The sequence below is a fragment of the Sphaerodactylus townsendi genome, linkage group LG07 (genome assembly GCF_021028975.2).
Source record: "Sphaerodactylus townsendi isolate TG3544 linkage group LG07, MPM_Stown_v2.3, whole genome shotgun sequence".
Taxonomy (NCBI): domain Eukaryota; kingdom Metazoa; phylum Chordata; class Lepidosauria; order Squamata; family Sphaerodactylidae; genus Sphaerodactylus; species Sphaerodactylus townsendi.
The window spans coordinates 33,694,058-33,711,712 of record NC_059431.1 but is presented as its reverse complement, the minus strand read 5'-3'; the positions used below and the strand labels follow the sequence as shown (position 1 = coordinate 33,711,712).

Genomic DNA, 17,655 nt, shown 5'->3' with positions numbered 1-17,655 from the left:
TTAGGTCATCATTTGCCTGCTTGCAATTGCACAAATTTCATTCATTTTTTAAGAGATAAAGGAGGAAAATTGCAAAAAAAATCATTTACAAACTTTTAGTACAAGTATATTTTACCCACTCTCTTTCAATATTATTACTTCATTTTACATTATTGTTAAACAGTCAAATTATATAATGTGCCATGAAAAGAAATGAATCTTTGACTACAACTAAATCCTTCCAATAAGAGCAACGATAGTGACTGTTTCACAATTTCAATATAGATCTGAAATGGATAATAAAACAGTCTTACAAGATAACTTGCTAAAACACTATAGTTAAGCATTTATTTTAAACCAGTGGTACTCAACCCGGGGGTCGAACGACCCTTTCACAGGGGTCGCCTAAGACTCTCTGCATCAGTATTCTCCATCTGTAAAATGGATAAATGTTAGGGTTGGGGGTCACCACAACATGAGGAACTGTATTAAAGGGTTGTGGTATTAGGAAGGTTGAGAACCACTGTTTTAAACTCAGTTTAATAAAACATAACCCAATGTAACAAAAAAAACTTACACTAATTGATTCATCCGTTTCTGGAGTTGCTGCTGCCCCACTGTCATAGTTAGCTAGCTGAGCTATTTCTACAAATAAAAAAAGACAAAAACTATTTCAATAAACAGTTTGTCCACACGTTAAAACGCTAAAGTATATGTGGTCAGCCAGTTCTCAAAGTGGCTCCAGAGAATAAATGTCTCATTTATTTTCAGAGAAAATAAATGGGTTCAAAGTCACATTGTATGGGCACATAGACTACTATTTTGCTTTAAAAATCAAAAGAGAACCATTCCAGAAAAGCAAAAGTGTAGAAGAACTCATTAGCATACGGTTAGGGTTTATATGTGTATGTATAAAATCATAACCAAATCATTTTGCTTCTTAAAACCACCTCTATCAGCAAGGTAAAACTTAAAACTACCTCTATCAGCAAGGTAAAATTTACTAGCAAATTATAAATATGGGCTCGTGTAGTCAAAATGCTGAAAGAGATTTTTGTCTTTGCAGGAACTGAGCCACTATAATGTATTTTGACAGCCTTCTCAGGCCACAAATTATATTCATAAATAGAAAATTAAAATGACTCAGTTTTAAACATTATTTTTGCAAAATAACCATTATCTGAGAAATACACATTATTTGTAAACAGTAGGTAGTAATGGAATGAAACCAAGAGTCAGCTTTTGAAGCAAGGAGTTAAGGAGCCATTTTGCAATGCTTGAAGGCATTTTTTAAAACTCATCTAAATACCATTAAACATCTGCCTTTTATTTCATTGATTTAAACCATTTCTAAAGACTCATGATTCAAAAAGGTAAAGATGGTAATGTAAAAGCCATGGGAAAACAGTTCTCCCCAGGGAATGTTTCTGAAATACAGAGACCAGACTCCAGTAAATGATGAATCTACTGTGCTATTGCTTCAAGTACAGTATAGGTTTATCTGGCATTATCTCTAAGAACTGCATGCATCATTTCACTTGCAGAAAAGATACCACAGCAAAAAATAAATAAAAAGTAAAAGACTTCAATCCTGAATACAATTGATCGAAACCAAGTTTCATTGAGATGTAAAGCGGCAAACCTGCTTTCAACTGAAAATGAGCCTTTTGCATTTTAGTCTTTTATTCAATTGTTTTATTCACAGTCTGGCTTCAGAAAACTGGTCAGACTCACACTTTCTAATGAAGAAAGCAGCATGAATTTTAAAAGCTATTATTTAAAAGCTTGAGTTATTAAATAAAATACACTGCCTTGTTAGAGAGATCTAGCCATGGCATGTAAATTCATTGGTTTTTACCTAAAAGGTTCAACAGATCTTAGCTGATCCTAACAACAGGAAGAGAGGATATTAATGTGCCTATCAGTAGAAACTGTCTTTGGAAATGTTCTGTTGTACTTATTAACTATGTCTGCCTATAACTACTCTTAGAGACATTACCTTGCACGATACATAGTCTGCCGAGGAGGACCAGCCCTATATTTCATGAACAATCTCACTACTCAAGCAAAAGTAGATGTGCGGTCTAGAAACCTGCATAACCAATGTTGTCTTCTCTTATGATGACGGGTTAAAACATTTTTCTTTAAAAAAAGTTTACTAGGCAAAATAGTGTTTTGCCTTGTGAGAGAAATTCAGCATCCATGCTCTTTTGTTGGCACATTCACCAATACTCATAATTCTGAACAAAATATGTTGTGAAGTTCAGATGGAGAATATAATATAAACATTCAAGATCGCCAATCTGGCTCACAAATATGACCCAGGTGACATTCAGGATGGCCCCATCTAGACCTCTGATTACAAGTCCCTTGGTACTGTAGAAAGAAGGCAATACAAAAAGTGACACTATCTCGTTTTCATTCCTTTATGTCAGAAGTTAATTATCCCTCGTGCTTTCATCTTTTCATCGAAAAGACCTCGTTGGACAAATGGCCATTATTCATTTTTTATTGTGTAGGTTAATAACAAGTTTGTATATTTCTAGTGCATTTTAAAATATAAACAGCTATCATTTTATATTAAGTATAATACAAACATGAAGATAACTAAAAGAATCTGATTTTTTAAAAACACAGGCAGCCCAATCAAAAGGGTGGGTGGCAGTAGAGGGTCAGCCAGGGATGGCTCTGCCACTCTGTCTCCAAAGAGGCAACCAGCGGAGCAGGTGTGGGAGAGGAGGGGAAAACCTTTACTCCCCCAGGAAAGCCTGTAGTACAAAAAGACTTAAGTCTGTGGTTCTGGGAGGTGGTATTTCCGACCTGAAAGTGTCCTAAGTGGCAGAAGCTCGTTCTGGATTGCACAGTAAGTTTCTTTTAATCAATTCTGCTATTCCTTCAATTAATACTATGTGGTGCCAAGCCTTTTTAGGATCTTTAAATTAATGGCATTAAAATTATCTAAATTGTTCAAGTATACTTTGCTATACCCCTGCATTACCTTGAATCAGCATGGTCCTACTATGCTGGCCCAAGACCTGACCATACCTGCAGGTTCCCTTGCTTCTGTCTGAACTGTAAGTGCATTATTGCCACTTTTTTCGTTAAAGGTATTGATTAGCTTGGATTTCTCATCTTTTATCAGTGTCTTCTCTTGAACTGGCTGCATGTTTTACCCCCCTTTTGCCTTACATATTTCTAAAATCCTTTTGTGGTCTCCAATGCTGCTTTTTATTTGTTAAACAATTGATAAAAATGGAACCATTTACTTGGTTTTTTTTGTTATTTATTACTTTCTGACTGAATTTTAGCACTTTGGGAATCGCTTGTGGATGGAAGCAAAAAATTAAAACATTTTAATAAATAAACTGTATAGGATGATGCAAAACCTATCAATGTTGAAATGAACAGGACAACCCACCCAACAACATCCCCTCACCTTGATGTAAGGATGGATATTATGCCATGAAATTCTCATACCTTCTAAAGGATCCTTATTTAACCCCAGCTGGCTAATAATGTATCTAGGAATGTCAGTTTTAATGCCTTGGCCCTCTTTAGCATGCCCTTCTGCAGCTTCCAAAAGGTAATAAAATTCTTCAGGATCAAACTCCTGTAAGGAGGAAGACAACTTTTATTACAAAGATTGCTTTATTTCTACAGAGAGAAACAATTCACTTCATTTGGTTGTGAGCCCTATGAAAACAATTCTGAAACTTCGGGTCAGAAGCATCACATATTGTCAGCTGCACCACCACTCCAACTCCAACCATTTTGAAATCACAAATGCCATTTAGGCCTTAGAGGCAAGGAAGAAAGGAAAACTGGAGTGGTCCAAATGAGGAAAATAAGCTACAATTTCATGGAATGAAGTCTTCCAAGTGACTGTCAAAAACAAGAAGAAGGAACCAAGAACTGAACTGTAACATGCCTGCACCACATATGAGACATGATCTTCTGCCTTTTCAGACACACTGAACATGGGGCCGACATGTTTTCAGACTGATGTGAGAGGCAAAGGGTAATTTCATTGTGGATAGAACACGAGCCATAAGCTACAGAGCAAGAGAGTCAGGGGCAGGAAATGCAAACATGAAGCTATGTCAGAGTCAGGAATGAGACAAGGGTCAATGCAATTAAAGAACTCTTTGATCACTGAATGACCATATGTTGTCATCCTGTTTCTCTTATTAACATGTATGCTCTCTTATTAACATGTACATTAACATGTATGCTCTCTACAGATTCAAACTAGCACCAGATCCTTTTAAAAAAACCAGAAAAAAATGTAGGCTGCAATTAAGCAAGTTGAACTTTGCACCCAGCTCATGGGTTGAAGGCCATTGCATTAAAGCACAGGTGTCAAACTCGCGGCCCTCCAGATGTTATGGACTTCAGTTCCCACTCGTGGCCCTCCAGACGTTATGGACTACAGTTCCCATCATCCCCTGCCAACATCATGCTGGCAGGGGATGATGGGAACTGTAGTCCATGACCTCTGGAGGGCCGCAAGTTTGACACCTGTGCATTAAAGGATCCAGTTTCACACTTGCTGCCTCACAGCTGTTATAGCAGTGGTGTGGATGGTAATGCACCCCAGCTGCTACTTCATTTTAGGTGTCCCACATCGCTAAGAGCACATCCCTAAATCTGAAACAAATTCATTTCTGTCCTGTTAACAGCTGCCCAAAATCTATTTGGACATATGAGTCAAAATACCAAAGCCGGACGGTAGAAAATAATGAAGTACTAAAGCTATCTTATGGGACTTTCCTCCTTAAATAGGCCAGGGTAATCCAAAGAAAGCAGTTGCTTCTTTAATCTCCTCAGCCATGTTGTGTCTCCAAAATAATCGTGTCTTATGCTCTCATTCAGGGTGCAGGGCATTTTGGTAAGGCATTGTAGCTGGCCACTGTGCCTGCTTATATAAGATTACAGCTCACTGTGCCAGTCTTCCCTTTCCAGACTTCCTGTGACGGACAGGAGGTTGCCCAGCCCCTGAACAGAAAAACAGCCATTCAGCTGAGCCTAGAGGAATGCTGTTCCAGCATCCAATCATCTTTCAGAAGGGGGATCACATGCTAGCGAGAAGCACAGTAGGAGACAGTTCAGACCTGCGTCAGGGAGAGAGTAGTGGTGGTCTGGGTCTGCTCCAGTGAAATGGAAGACAGTTAGAAGGACAGCTCTGCCTATATACTGTGGCAGAGCTCTTTAGCTCTTTTTCTGTGAGAGAATATGGTACTTGATAGTTAGATCTGTCTCTGGTAATGAGCAGACTGGTGGAATCGTGTGTGTGTGAGAGATTCCAGCCTAGTGACTAGTTAGTAAAACCCTGTCTGTGCCTGAAAGCATTAAAGAAAATTCAAACTGCACTCTAAAGCTATGAATAGCTTAAATTTGTGCACCTTAGCCAGGTTTCTCCACTATCTGGAGACCTGTGCTACTGATCTGTTCTTTGAAACCAAACTGTAAATAAATAAATCTTCAGTGTTATATGCAATTATATGCAATTACATGTTATATGCAATTCCTGCCTCAGTGGTCTCCATATTCTACTTCATAGGTGTCAAACTCGTAGTCCTCCAGATGTTATGGACTATAGTTCCCATCATCCCCTGCCAGCATCATGCTGGCAAGGGATGATGGGAACTGTAGTCCATAACATCTGGAGGGGCATGAGTTTGACACCTGTGTTCTACTTGGTCATGACAAAATTCACTTGAACCCAAAGTGAACTTGACTTTAGAACACCTGGTATCGGAGGGGAAGGGTTGTAGTTTATAACAAACGTACAGTCCCATCCATATGGCCATGTGCTAGGATGTGTGTGCCTAATACCAGACCAGCGCTGTTCTCAAGGAGGGCACCCCGTTAGTAGGTAAAGGAGAAACAACCGTCCGCTGTTGGAAAGCTCAGAGCCATAGGCCCCTTCCGCACATGCAGAATAATGCACTTTCAATCCACTTTCACAATTGTTTGCAAGTGGATTTTGCTATACCGCACAGTAAAATCCAGCTGCAAAGTGCATTGAAAATGGATTGAAAGTGCATTATTCTGCATTTGCAGAAGGGGCTAAAGTGAGGGAGAACTACGCCCATTCCCCCCCACCCCATACACACAGTGATTTTTGTGGAAGAGCAGACAATGCAGTCCCCTCTGGGCTTCAGGCAGTTTAGCAGCAGCATTAAACACTGAAAAGCCTTGTGGTGCAGTAGGTAAGCAGGCATTATGCTGAGGATAGGCAGGGAGCCAGTGGGCAAGCACTATACCAAGAGTTGGCGGGAACTAGGGAATAACTTGGCCAAGGATGTGGGGAAGTGGGAGGGTGCCACACCAACAATGAGGGCCCATACAAACAGAAAACTGATGATAGAGAGGAGACAGAGAAGATAACCAATGATGGCGGAGGGGCAGCAGAAAGCCAGCAATAAGGAGGAGAGATGAGTGGGTGAGCACAGCTGACATAAAAGATAGGACAGAAAGAAGATAAAGCTTCAGAGCAGAACAGGTGGAAAAAGGGAAACATAAAGGGGAAACATAAAAGGTGAGTGGGGACAGAGGCTGCCCAGCTACGGGGAAAAAAAAGGGCACGTGTGCAGGTGGATGGGTGAGAAGGAAAGGCAAGAAGCTGCAAACAAGGATGGAGCGTAACAAGAGAATGTGTAAATCAGACTCTTTCTGACCCTCGTCCCCCTGTGAGTCCTCCCCAGACTTCCAATTGTAATACCGAATTCTAAAAACAGCAGTTCAAAGTTTAACATGCCCCTCCTCTTTCAATTTACCTTCCACAACAATCTAGATTTCCAAACTGATTAAAGTAAGGATAATCTTACCAAGCATTCAAGTAAACGAGCAGGACGAGCAATGACAATAAGAATCTTTCGAACAAGTTGCTTAATAAACGCCAGCTCTCCACTCTCTGATCTTTCTTGAGCCTGTCAAAGAAGAGGCGCAAAAACAGGCTTAATACTAAAAATGGACACAGTAAAAGCTCTAGTGTAGCAAACCAAATACGATACGTAAAGTTAACTGTGTTTCTCCCAACATCATAACCTCAGTTCAATTCAACTAGGTTGATCAGGACAGCACAAAACGGTACTCACAAGTTTCATAGAAGAGAGACAAACTTACAGAGGTAATCAATATAGACAGTACATCAATTAACAAACACGCCAGTTAGGGAAACCTCTAAATAGCTTATTTGTTATAATAAACTTCAAAAGTGATCAACTCTGCAGGAAACAGCTATAGATAGCACAGCACATATTGGGTCCAATTTTCCCACCTGCTATAGCAAAATTTGGAAAAACTGGGCACCAGCAGAATTTGGGGTAGAAGATGACTTATCCCAAACAATTGCAATTCAAAATAAACCTGGATCCAGACTGCAACGAAGGAATCAAACTTAGCTATTGTGACTTTCGTAAGAATAAACCTAATTTTTCTCTCATACTTTAAAGAAGGGATCAGACAGAAATATTAATTTCAAAAGGAAAACCCTTCAAAAGAACAAACATAATAATCCAAAGGCTACATTGACTCTGAAAGATCACTGCTATCTGATAGCGGAATAAATAATCTATTTTCTCGGCCTCCTCTGCATCAGAAAGATAAACTGAATAATGAAAGCTTTTGACTACAGAAAGGTTAAAGCAGAACATGCTTCAGCATTATCTTCTGTAATTGCCTGAATTATGACAGGCTGGTCAAGTAAATTAGAAGATAAGAAGTTCAGAAACTATTTTTAGTTCTAAATTCTGCAGAGTCTACTGTATTAACACTGAACCAAACTTTTTGTACAAATTTTCTAATTCTTCTCCTGAACTGGAACAACAGGAAGTCCATGTATAGTATTAATGTGTAAATGTATCCAAGGGGTGCTAGAGATTTGTTCCGTAAATGTATGAAATGAGGTAGAAAAGGCTCTACAATGTTGAGCCAGGCACCAAACGCAATTCTTGTGGAGAATTTTATTATTTATTTATTTATTTATTTATTATTTAAACTTTTATACCGCCCCATCCCCAAGGGGCTCTGGGCGGTGTACAACATGAATCTCCGCACAAATAAATATGGTTAAAACCTTTAAAAACAGCAGTAGGATAATAAGATGCTTGTATGGGACCAAATGCTTGTATGGGACCAAAATGCTTGTATGGGACCAAAAAAATCTACCAACAACCAATATGTTGAAGGTTGGCACTATCCCAAAAATAAAAAGATATGAATGAATCTATTCAATATTTATTCAAACTGGCACACCGATTTAAGTTTAAAACATGTAATGGCAGAATCATGGATGGCTCAGAGGGATAGCTTACCCTTGTTTCATAAATAGGTGGTAATGATTGTCACCTTATTAAGTTCTTTGCTACCACATGTTGATTTGTTTGCCACTTTTCCAAAAAAGTTCAAAGTGGTTCCAAACACAAAAATTCTTTTTAAATAATTTAATAATCATGAATTACAAAGAGAAAAATATAAATACTGCCAGACAGATATTGCCAGATGGCGGTTCCGTAACTAGTTCAATAAGTATAATTATTTTTTTGTGTATGTTAGAAAATAGCTTAAACAGTTTGCTAATTTTTAAAAAACATCCCACTTTAAAAAACATCCCACTTTGCTAATTTTTAAAAAACAAACACTGAAGACAGTGTTTAATGTGAATAACAGAATTATGTATGTGAATTTTAAAAACTTAAAACGAGTTCATAAAAGGAAGGGTGGCCTACAAATAGTATGTTATATATATGCCTGCCAGCAATATATGCCACTTGCAGTTTTGAAGAAATTTACGGAAATATTTAACCCACTCTAGTTTTAAACTGGAAAACAACTGTGCTGTTGCTTGAGATTCAGCAAACTGTAACTTTTTGGAACTTAGATAAGAACCCAGGTGCTGGGAGGAACTATCTTCCTGACTCACCTCTACTCACCAAGGTTAAGAAAAGTGGAGCCATATTCCATCCAATTGAGCAAAGATGAAATCATGAGTTTCCACACCTTTGAGAACTGGGCAGGCTTAGCAACTGATAAGCCCCTGCAATTCTATGTCACTATGACCCTCTTGAGTCACGTTGCTAGTAAAAGGGTTACATTGTTAATTGACATCACAAGCCAAATGTGCTCAGGATACTCAGACCCTTAGCCATAAAGTTCAGCATTTTCAGTCCAGTTTTGACCTTGGTGCCTAAGTTATGGTTCCTTGATCCACCCTTGGACCTTTTGATTTTGAACCAGCTTTATGGGCTACAAATGCTGTCTGTCCGTGAGGACTCTTGGAAAAAGTAGACTTTGACAGATGGAGGATTTCAGCTGGAAAGGTAACATCTTGTAGTGTGGACCAATGCAACAATGGTGTAGTGCCATGGTGGCAAACCTATGGCACTCCAGATGTTCATGGACTACAATTCCCATCATCCCCTGCCAGCATAGTCAATTGGCCATGCTTGCAGGGGCTGATGGGAATTGTAGCCCATGAACAACTGGAGTGCCATAGGTTCGCCACCACTGGTGTAGTTAGTCCTTCTGATTTAGTTTTATTATTTTGATCTTCATTGTTCACTCTTCTTTTGAAAATCATTCTTGCACAATTTTAATAAATCACGAAACAAATGACTAAAAGAGTTAAACTACACTCTAATACAGGGGTCTGCAATCTGCGGCTCTCCAGATGTTCATGGACTACAAATCCCATCAGCCCCTGCCAGCATGGCCAATTGGTCTGTAGTCCATTAGCATCTGGAGAGCCACAGGTTGCAGACCCCTGCTCTAGTAGAACCTTAACGAATAACACATTTAAGGTAACATTCATTAGGATCCTACATAATACTGCTGCAACAAACATGCTACCGCTCTAGAGCTAAAAAGGGAGCCTGGATCAGCTGCCTACCATCAGCGTGATTTGCACTGTGAATGCTGATAGTGCAAATCAGTTACCACTTGTTACATTTTTAGACTTTCCTTCATTCAGAGTGCTTAGGATGAACCATTTATCCCTGCAAGTAAATGCACAGGCCTGGCCCACAACTGTATTTAAAACACCACTCAGCAATCCACAGACCACATCTGGCAATGTGCTTGTTTTGACTCACAGTCTGCCATTGAAGGACCAGAGCAAATATCTTTTACATTTTCAGCTAGATGCATAACGAATAAATATTTCACCTCCTTATCTATAGAATAGAAAAGCACTTTTTTTGGGGGGGGGGGGGGACAGTAGCCAATTAAGCTACGAGTACATTCTGTAGATAATCAGAAAGGGAAAAGAAATGATAATGTAAAAGAACAGGAACAAAAGAACACTTTTCTTCAAAAGGGTTGGGAAAGAATTTTATAAGAGTTTCTGAATTGCATTCTGAATTCTCTCAAATTTTTTTGTCTAGTAACAAAGAATAGACTCTCAGAGACCTAATGAATGCAAAGAAGCCATATGTCGCTTCTTTCAGCTAAAAGATATTGACGTTTCTTTGTTCCTGTCTCAAAAAGGCACCTCTTTGTTAGAATAATAGAAGCTGCAGGATAAAGTTCAAATTGCATCCACTACTTATTCTCAACTATACTAGATGGATATTCATGAGAGCAAAGCTGAATCAAACAAACAGGTTACAATTGTTATAAATTCTTTGAATGGCAAGAAATTTACTTTTCATAACATTTTTTAAACTCATGAGTTGCAGATAAACCAATAAAAAGCTAAACACGTTGAATATTAAGATTGAGAGATATATGTAGTTGTTCAAAGGTAATGTAGTTGTTCAAAGGTAATGTATTGAAGTATAATAATACTGCATAACTTAGGGAATTAGTTGCATTGTATATGTTGTAGAGATGTCTGACATACATTGGTATGCTGGATGTATCTCAATTTCTATCTAAGGTTTAGCCTTGCACCTAATGAACATGAACAAAAGATTCCATGAAAGTAAAATAAGGTGCTGCAAGAAAACATTAAACTCAAATTGACCTTGACCTTAGGACTACAAAAGTGCCAGCTAAATCAAGCTGCTCAGTCACCTCATAACTTTCCCCAGCCATGTAAAGCAATCACAATGTGCCAAGCAGCAGGAGACGGCTATCTACTGAATGTCACAGCTGGGAACTGACAACGAATGTATCATCAGAAACCCAAAGTGGGTTCCCACAATTTAGTTCCAACAAACAGCAGGCATTCCTGCAAAGATTTAAGCTTAAGATGAACATTGTACGAGATAGCACAAAAGATAGTTTTCATACTTGAGAATAAAGGTACATAAATGACAATCATAAAACTCTGTGTGAGCCCAAGGATATTGTATACAGGTGTACTTTGGAACGAAACGTCATCCATAATTTAACACCACCAAAATTATTCCTGAAAATACTCTTTAAAACTGCAGCTCTATGTTTTGTTCTGTTTGCTATCATAGATATGAATTCTTCATATTATTCTAGAACCAGGAGAAGACATGGATATATTATTATTATTATTATTATTATTATTATTATTATTATTATTATTGTGTGTGTGTGTGTGTGTGTGTGTGTATTATTATACACATAACAACACAGCACAAGTGTCTGGAATTCATCTCTGAATATCGAGTCCTTCCCAAGGACCTAGGATATTAGAGGTATTTGCGTAGAATGTGTGCAGTTCCTAGAAGTGCTGCTTTCTGCAGCATGTGGTTGATGTTCTGTCCAAGTTTTAGAGCTTTCCAGATCTTTTTCAAGATTTCTTGGGCTTCCTCCCATAGCACCGACTACTAGTGGGATTACTCTTCTTCGTTTCTGCCACAATCGTTCAACTTCAATTTGTGGGTCCTTGTATTTTTTGTGATCTTTTTCAGCTCTTTTGTCCTCTACCCTGCTGTCAACTGGCACAGCAACATCTATATGATCCAAACATGTTTTTTCTCTATCACTGTTATGTCTGGGGTGTTGTGTGCCAGGTGTCTGTCTGTTTGTATTCTAAAGTCCCAGAGTATTTTTGCTTCTATTATTATTATTATTATTATTATTATTATTATTATTATTATTATTATTATTATTATTATTATTATTATTATTATTATTATTATTATTATTATTATTATTAAACTTGCTATACCGCCCTATCCCCGAAGGGCTCAGGGCAGTGAACAACACAAAATCATACAAAACATAAAAATCTTAAAACAGGTACATTCTAAAATAGGGCCCACAAGACCCTTATAACACCCTCTTCCACAAAATGAGGAGGGGTCCCAGTGATGTTAGGGGACCCTACTAGCAAGGGGGGGAGGGCGGAACGTTATCGGCGGCTGGGCTCTCCAAAGGCCCGGTTACATATTTAAATCATATGTAACATTTTCCTTGAACATCAACTTTCCAGGCAGTCAAAAGGATTACACATGAATTCTACTTTTGTTTTTGACCAAAAGGAGGCTAGGTTTTTTTTCCCCAAGGTGTGAAGCCAAGAAAAAGAAGTAGTGATCTTATATTTGCATGTATGCTACAAGTATCCACGGTAATTTTAAAAGCCCTGTGTGCAAAACTGATTTTAGGGATTGTCTTCTTAAGCTCATTCTGTCATCCTTTCAAGTAAAGACAGTGCATCTTTATGTATTTATGTCATACATTTCAAAACAATTAAAAAAAACCTCAGTAGCGCTTATTACTTACAGTGTAATGGACAATAATTTAACCGTAATGAAAACCTCAGGAAGCATCGATGGAATCAAACATTAAATTAAAATAAAGGCCCATTATAATGATTTAAGGAGTAACTGAATAAGAGACCACTTAATACAGAATTCTAACCACAGCTAACTAACAGCTGTGACAGGTCTTTTCTACGTTCTCCAGTAGAGGGATGGTCCAACACTACCACCTCAAATCTATTAAGATATCAAGCATTCAAAAATGTGCACATAGACTATATGATCAGTGGAGTAAAATATATACTGAGTAAAAGTATTAGATCTCCAAATAAATGTACATTTAGCTACACATATAATTCAGAACTTGAATAACATTTGATGAACTGCTCCTAAGTAACTTATCTGTGGCTGTCCCACTGGCGTAATGCCCATTGGGCAAGGTGGGCAGCTGCCCAGGGCATCACCTTGTGGGGGGGGGCATCAAAATGCTGGGTTCGTTTTTGGGTATTTTAGTGGTTTTCCATTTTTGGCCTGCAGGGGGCGCCGTTTTTAGGCTAGCGGCACCAAAATCTCAGCGTATCATCAGGAGAGTTTTCTGCATTGCTGTCAATAGGGGTTGCAGGCTGTGGAGGGGGGGCCACATTTCTGAAGGCACAGTCTCAAAACTTTCAGGGTCTCATCAGGAGACTGCCCTAATGATACTCCCCAGGTTTGGTGAGGTTTGGTTCAGGGAGTCCAAAGTTATGGACTCCCAAAAGGGGTGCTTATCTTCCATTAGACCAATGGGGAGCTAATAGGAGATGGGGGCTACAGCTTTGAGGGTCCATAACTTTGGGCCCCCTGAGACCAAACTGCACCAAACTTGGGGGGGTATCATTAGGGCAGTCTGAACTGATGATATCTCTGCTAAAGCGACTGTGCCTTCTAGAACTGTCAAAGTTCTTCACAGTCTCGTAACTTCCTATTGATATAATACAAAAGGCTCAATGCAGAACAAAGATTCTTAAGGCAAATTTCTAGGATGTTCTCTGCAGGGGGTGCATTTTTTTGAATGTATCGGCACCAAAATGTCAGGGTATCATCTGGGAATGGATACGGCACCCTTTTAGGTTTGGTGCAGGGGATTTACGGTTCTAGAGTTCCAAAGTTATGGACCCTCAAAGGGGTAGCCCCATCTCCTTAGCAGTTATGAATGGGGGATGGGGCACCCCCTTTGAGGGTCCATAACTTTGGACCCGCTAGAAACCAAACTGCACCAAACTTGGGGGTCCATCAAGACATGCCTTTCCAGATGATACCCTGAAATTATGGCGGTGCCGCACTACATCCAAAAATGCACCCCTGGTGCAGCTATCCCAGAAATCTGCCCCAAGAATCTTTGTTCTGCATTGAGTTTTCTGTATTGCTGTCCATGGGGGTCGCAGGCTGGGGGGAAGACATTTCTGAAGGCACAGTCTCAAAACTTTCAGGGTCTCATCAGGAGACTGCCCTGATGATACCCCCCAGGTTTGGTGCAGTTTGGTTCAGGGGGGCCAAAGTTATGGACCCTCAAAACTGTAGCCCCCATCTCCTATTAGCTCCCATTGGAAACAATGGAGGATGGGGCACCCCCTTTGGGAGTCCATAACTTTGGACTCCTTGAACCAAACTTCACCAAACTTGGGGAGTCCATAAGGACAGTCTCCTAATTATATGCTGAAAGTTTGGTGCTGATATGTCTAAAAATGCACCCCCTGCAGGCACCAATGTCCTGGTGCAAAAAAAAAATTGAATGAAATTGGTGGAGTGGCCAGCCCGTGAAGGGGGCATCCAGCTCAGGTTTTGCCTAGAGACTCTGGTGTTTGCCCAGGGCTGCCTCGTTACGCCCCTGGGCTGTCCACTCATTGATTTGGCATAATGGTTCTCACTTTCTCAGTCTCATTATTCTGGTTCTAGTTCTGCACCCAAAACAAGTTAAGTGGTTAACCTTAAGAGAGTAAGGCAGAACACCCCCCCCCCCCGAAAAGTTGCTACAAAGTGGAAGGTGGCACTGTCAAGGACAAATTAGCTATTAGAAGAAAAGAAACATAATAAAAGTATTCAAGTGAAGAACTTGGTAAGTGAACAAACGTCTTAAAACAATCAACAACTTATTCTCAATGGGCATTTTGCAATTAAAGTTATTTTTTCCCTTCTCAGCACAGGGATAAGCTCTTATGCAACACTGTAGTAAGCACTTTGGCCAGGACTAAAATGCATATAACAATGGAAGTCCTACATCAGATGTAATGTTTGTGGAAGTTGAGCATGTCCTGTATTTATTTATTTTATGCATAAAAAAGTATACCCTGGCTCATACCCTCATCTCTAGGCAGCATGCACAGTATCTTATGTCGCAGGCACCATCAGATCTAGTGCCCATGTGCAACTACTAACTGTAGTTTTGACATAATGACGGGACTGTTTAAGGGCAGTAGATCTCTTTCCCACAGGGACAGCAATACATTTAAAAAATTCTGTATTAAAAATTGTGCAAGTTTTTTGATAAAAGTTATCCATATCCTTTTTCACGTCTGCCTTCTCACTTTGGCTAATTTGTAAGCTAATTCTGCTGTTGGCAACAGCAGCAGAATTCTCCTTTGGCATAGTGTCTTCTTTCTGTCTGGAATGATGTTAATGTGTGTGTGTATGTGTGTGAGTGACTTTAAACTGAGAGATGAGTTGGAAACAGAAAGGGGGATGAAAAGGGGATGAGAGAGCGATATGATTGGTTGATTCTAGAGTGTGCAGGGAGAGGGCTGTGCTGGACTAGCACAGTGTGACAGGGTTTCGGAGTGAAAAGACCTAGAGTATCAAAGCTCTGGTCAGCGAGAGTCAAAGAGTTGTGCGAGCATGGCAAAGTGTGCCCAAACTCTCTGCGAGCAAAAGTCAAGAGTGTATTTCTGCATGGGAAGTCAGACAGGGTCAAAGCTTGCGAGAGAATAAGTGCATCAGAGTGCATACAGAGAAAGTCAGTCTCAAGAAACTGTTAGACAAAATAAAGACTTGAGAGAACTATGAGAGAAAGAAGCTGTCAAAAAGTGTCAGAGTGATTTTTTTGTTGAGTGAGTTCCCTCAGTTTGATTTTATTTTGTAAATATTTTGCTTGAAACCTTAAAGTTACCTATCATTTATAGATAAAATCTTACTTTGTTTGGAGAAACATTAGTATCCTACCCTATTTTCCTCAGGACCATATGCCATTCACTTTGCCTTATAATATCATACAAGCTACTAAAAGGAGATAAAGGGTTGTTGTTTTTTTGGGGGGGGGTGGAATTTATATTCCTGATGTCAGCTGCCATATGGGGAAGAATACAGAAAACAAATATTAGTTGTCGCTCAGTATGTATCTATTTATAAAGAAAAAGAGTGAATATCACATTTGGTGGCTGAGGGTGGGATGACCATCGCACTGGCCCATCCAAATACTTATGATTAAATTAGAACATAACATTCAATTTGCCCACTACAGAGGAAAGTAGAAGACTGTCCACCTGGCACGCAATGGGGACGTACAAGTTATAACTGTGTATGTTTAAATGCTTTACAAAGCAATTATTCAAGAGCTACCACAGAGTTTTCTTCAGCAGCGATTGAACTGACCAGGTGTTTTACATATTTACTTAAATGCAGTGGAATGTCATCTTCTGAACAGTACTTAAACTAACATATCTCAGTGATTTTTAGACAACCTTTGTGTGATTCATACCTCTTGCAGTAGCTTATCTAATTTGTGCTGTAATTCAAAGAAATATCGTGAGGTGATGAGACCCTGATGAGATTTGTCCAAGCAGTCACGAGCCAGTTCAATGATCTGATAGTGGGTGAAACTAAGAACTCCATCTGCCAAGGGGAGAACATTGTCAGGAGAATGGTTGGTAATAATCTCCTGAAGTCGTTCTTCCATCTGAGCTGTAGCCTAGACAAAATATTTTAAAGATATAATCAAAATAGGTATTTATTTACTCATTTATACTCTACCTTTCTCGCAGAGACAACATAACACATCCAATAAATAATGGAATAGGACGACAGTTAAAAATCTAGAATATAGTGCAAACAAAAACCTGTATAAGGAATGACACATAACAAAGCATAAAGTGGATTACCATGTCAGAAGATTATTAATAAAAGCAGAAAGATACATTAATAAATATTGCAATAGACCAGAGATATTCACTCAAAGGCTCAGGAGCTACATGTTGTTCTTGGCACACAACCTGAGGTTCTTTTGAGCACCATTTCCCAAAGTGGAATCTGCCTCAAGTTTTGGGGAAGGGGGGGCTTGTCCTGTGGGGCATATGGCTGGCAGGTGGTTCCTAGCATGAAATAGCTGCTGGGGGAACAGCTGACCTATGAGCCTCCCCAATGTGTAGGCCTCATATCAGGTATGGAAGTAAGTGTAGTTCTTTTAGTTGATGGTAACTGTAAATTAACCGTAAAAAACCACAAGTCCAAGAGTGAGTACAACTGTAACAGACTATCATCCTGAGCTCTGATATTACAGTCTTTACAAGATCAGCAGTGAAAGGTAAATCTATTTACTACTAGGCACGATGCATGCCAAAAATAATTAGAAGTAAAAATATAATGAATCGTTGAAAAAAAGTAAAACTGGGTCTTTTAAGCTAACAGCTACACTAAAAATCAATACAAATGAAACATTTGAAAAATAATGTTTTAAACATTAGTCTGTGAAAACAGAAGAATTAGCCCTTTCATAAAAGACCCAATATTGCAATATTTCAATAAGTTTCTCTAGGAGCCCAGAAAACCCACCACAACTAGTTTCTCTAAGAGAATTGTATCCAAGCCTGCCGCATCTTCACTAGGTTTCCATGTAGAATTTTTTCATAGGATCTTCTTTTCTGACCATGCTCCCTAGAAGTCATGTACTCTGTAGAACTGGCTCAATGCAGAACAAAAATTACTGCAGAAATCATAAAAACAATTCTCAGCACAATATTGTTCCAAAGCAGATCAGCTGCACAACTGGGTAAGTATCCAGCTGACAATAAATGTTTTTAAATTGACG

At 39.2% G+C, this 17,655-nt stretch overlaps 1 protein-coding gene across 10 annotated transcripts in view; it reads right to left on the bottom strand.

Annotated features, from left to right (window-relative positions):
- The window catches only part of MAST4 (microtubule associated serine/threonine kinase family member 4), a 312,250-nt gene that overhangs the window by 41,477 nt on the left and 253,118 nt on the right, over nt 1-17,655 (bottom strand). For all 10 annotated transcript variants that reach the window (XM_048502661.1, XM_048502662.1, XM_048502663.1 and 7 more), the window contains 4 exons: nt 16,330-16,539; nt 6,810-6,911; nt 3,457-3,589; nt 557-624 (listed from right to left, as the gene is read on the bottom strand). In XM_048502661.1, the coding sequence (XP_048358618.1) occupies nt 557-624; nt 3,457-3,589; nt 6,810-6,911; nt 16,330-16,539 (513 nt within the window). The remainder of the gene's footprint in view (nt 1-556; nt 625-3,456; nt 3,590-6,809; nt 6,912-16,329; nt 16,540-17,655) is intronic.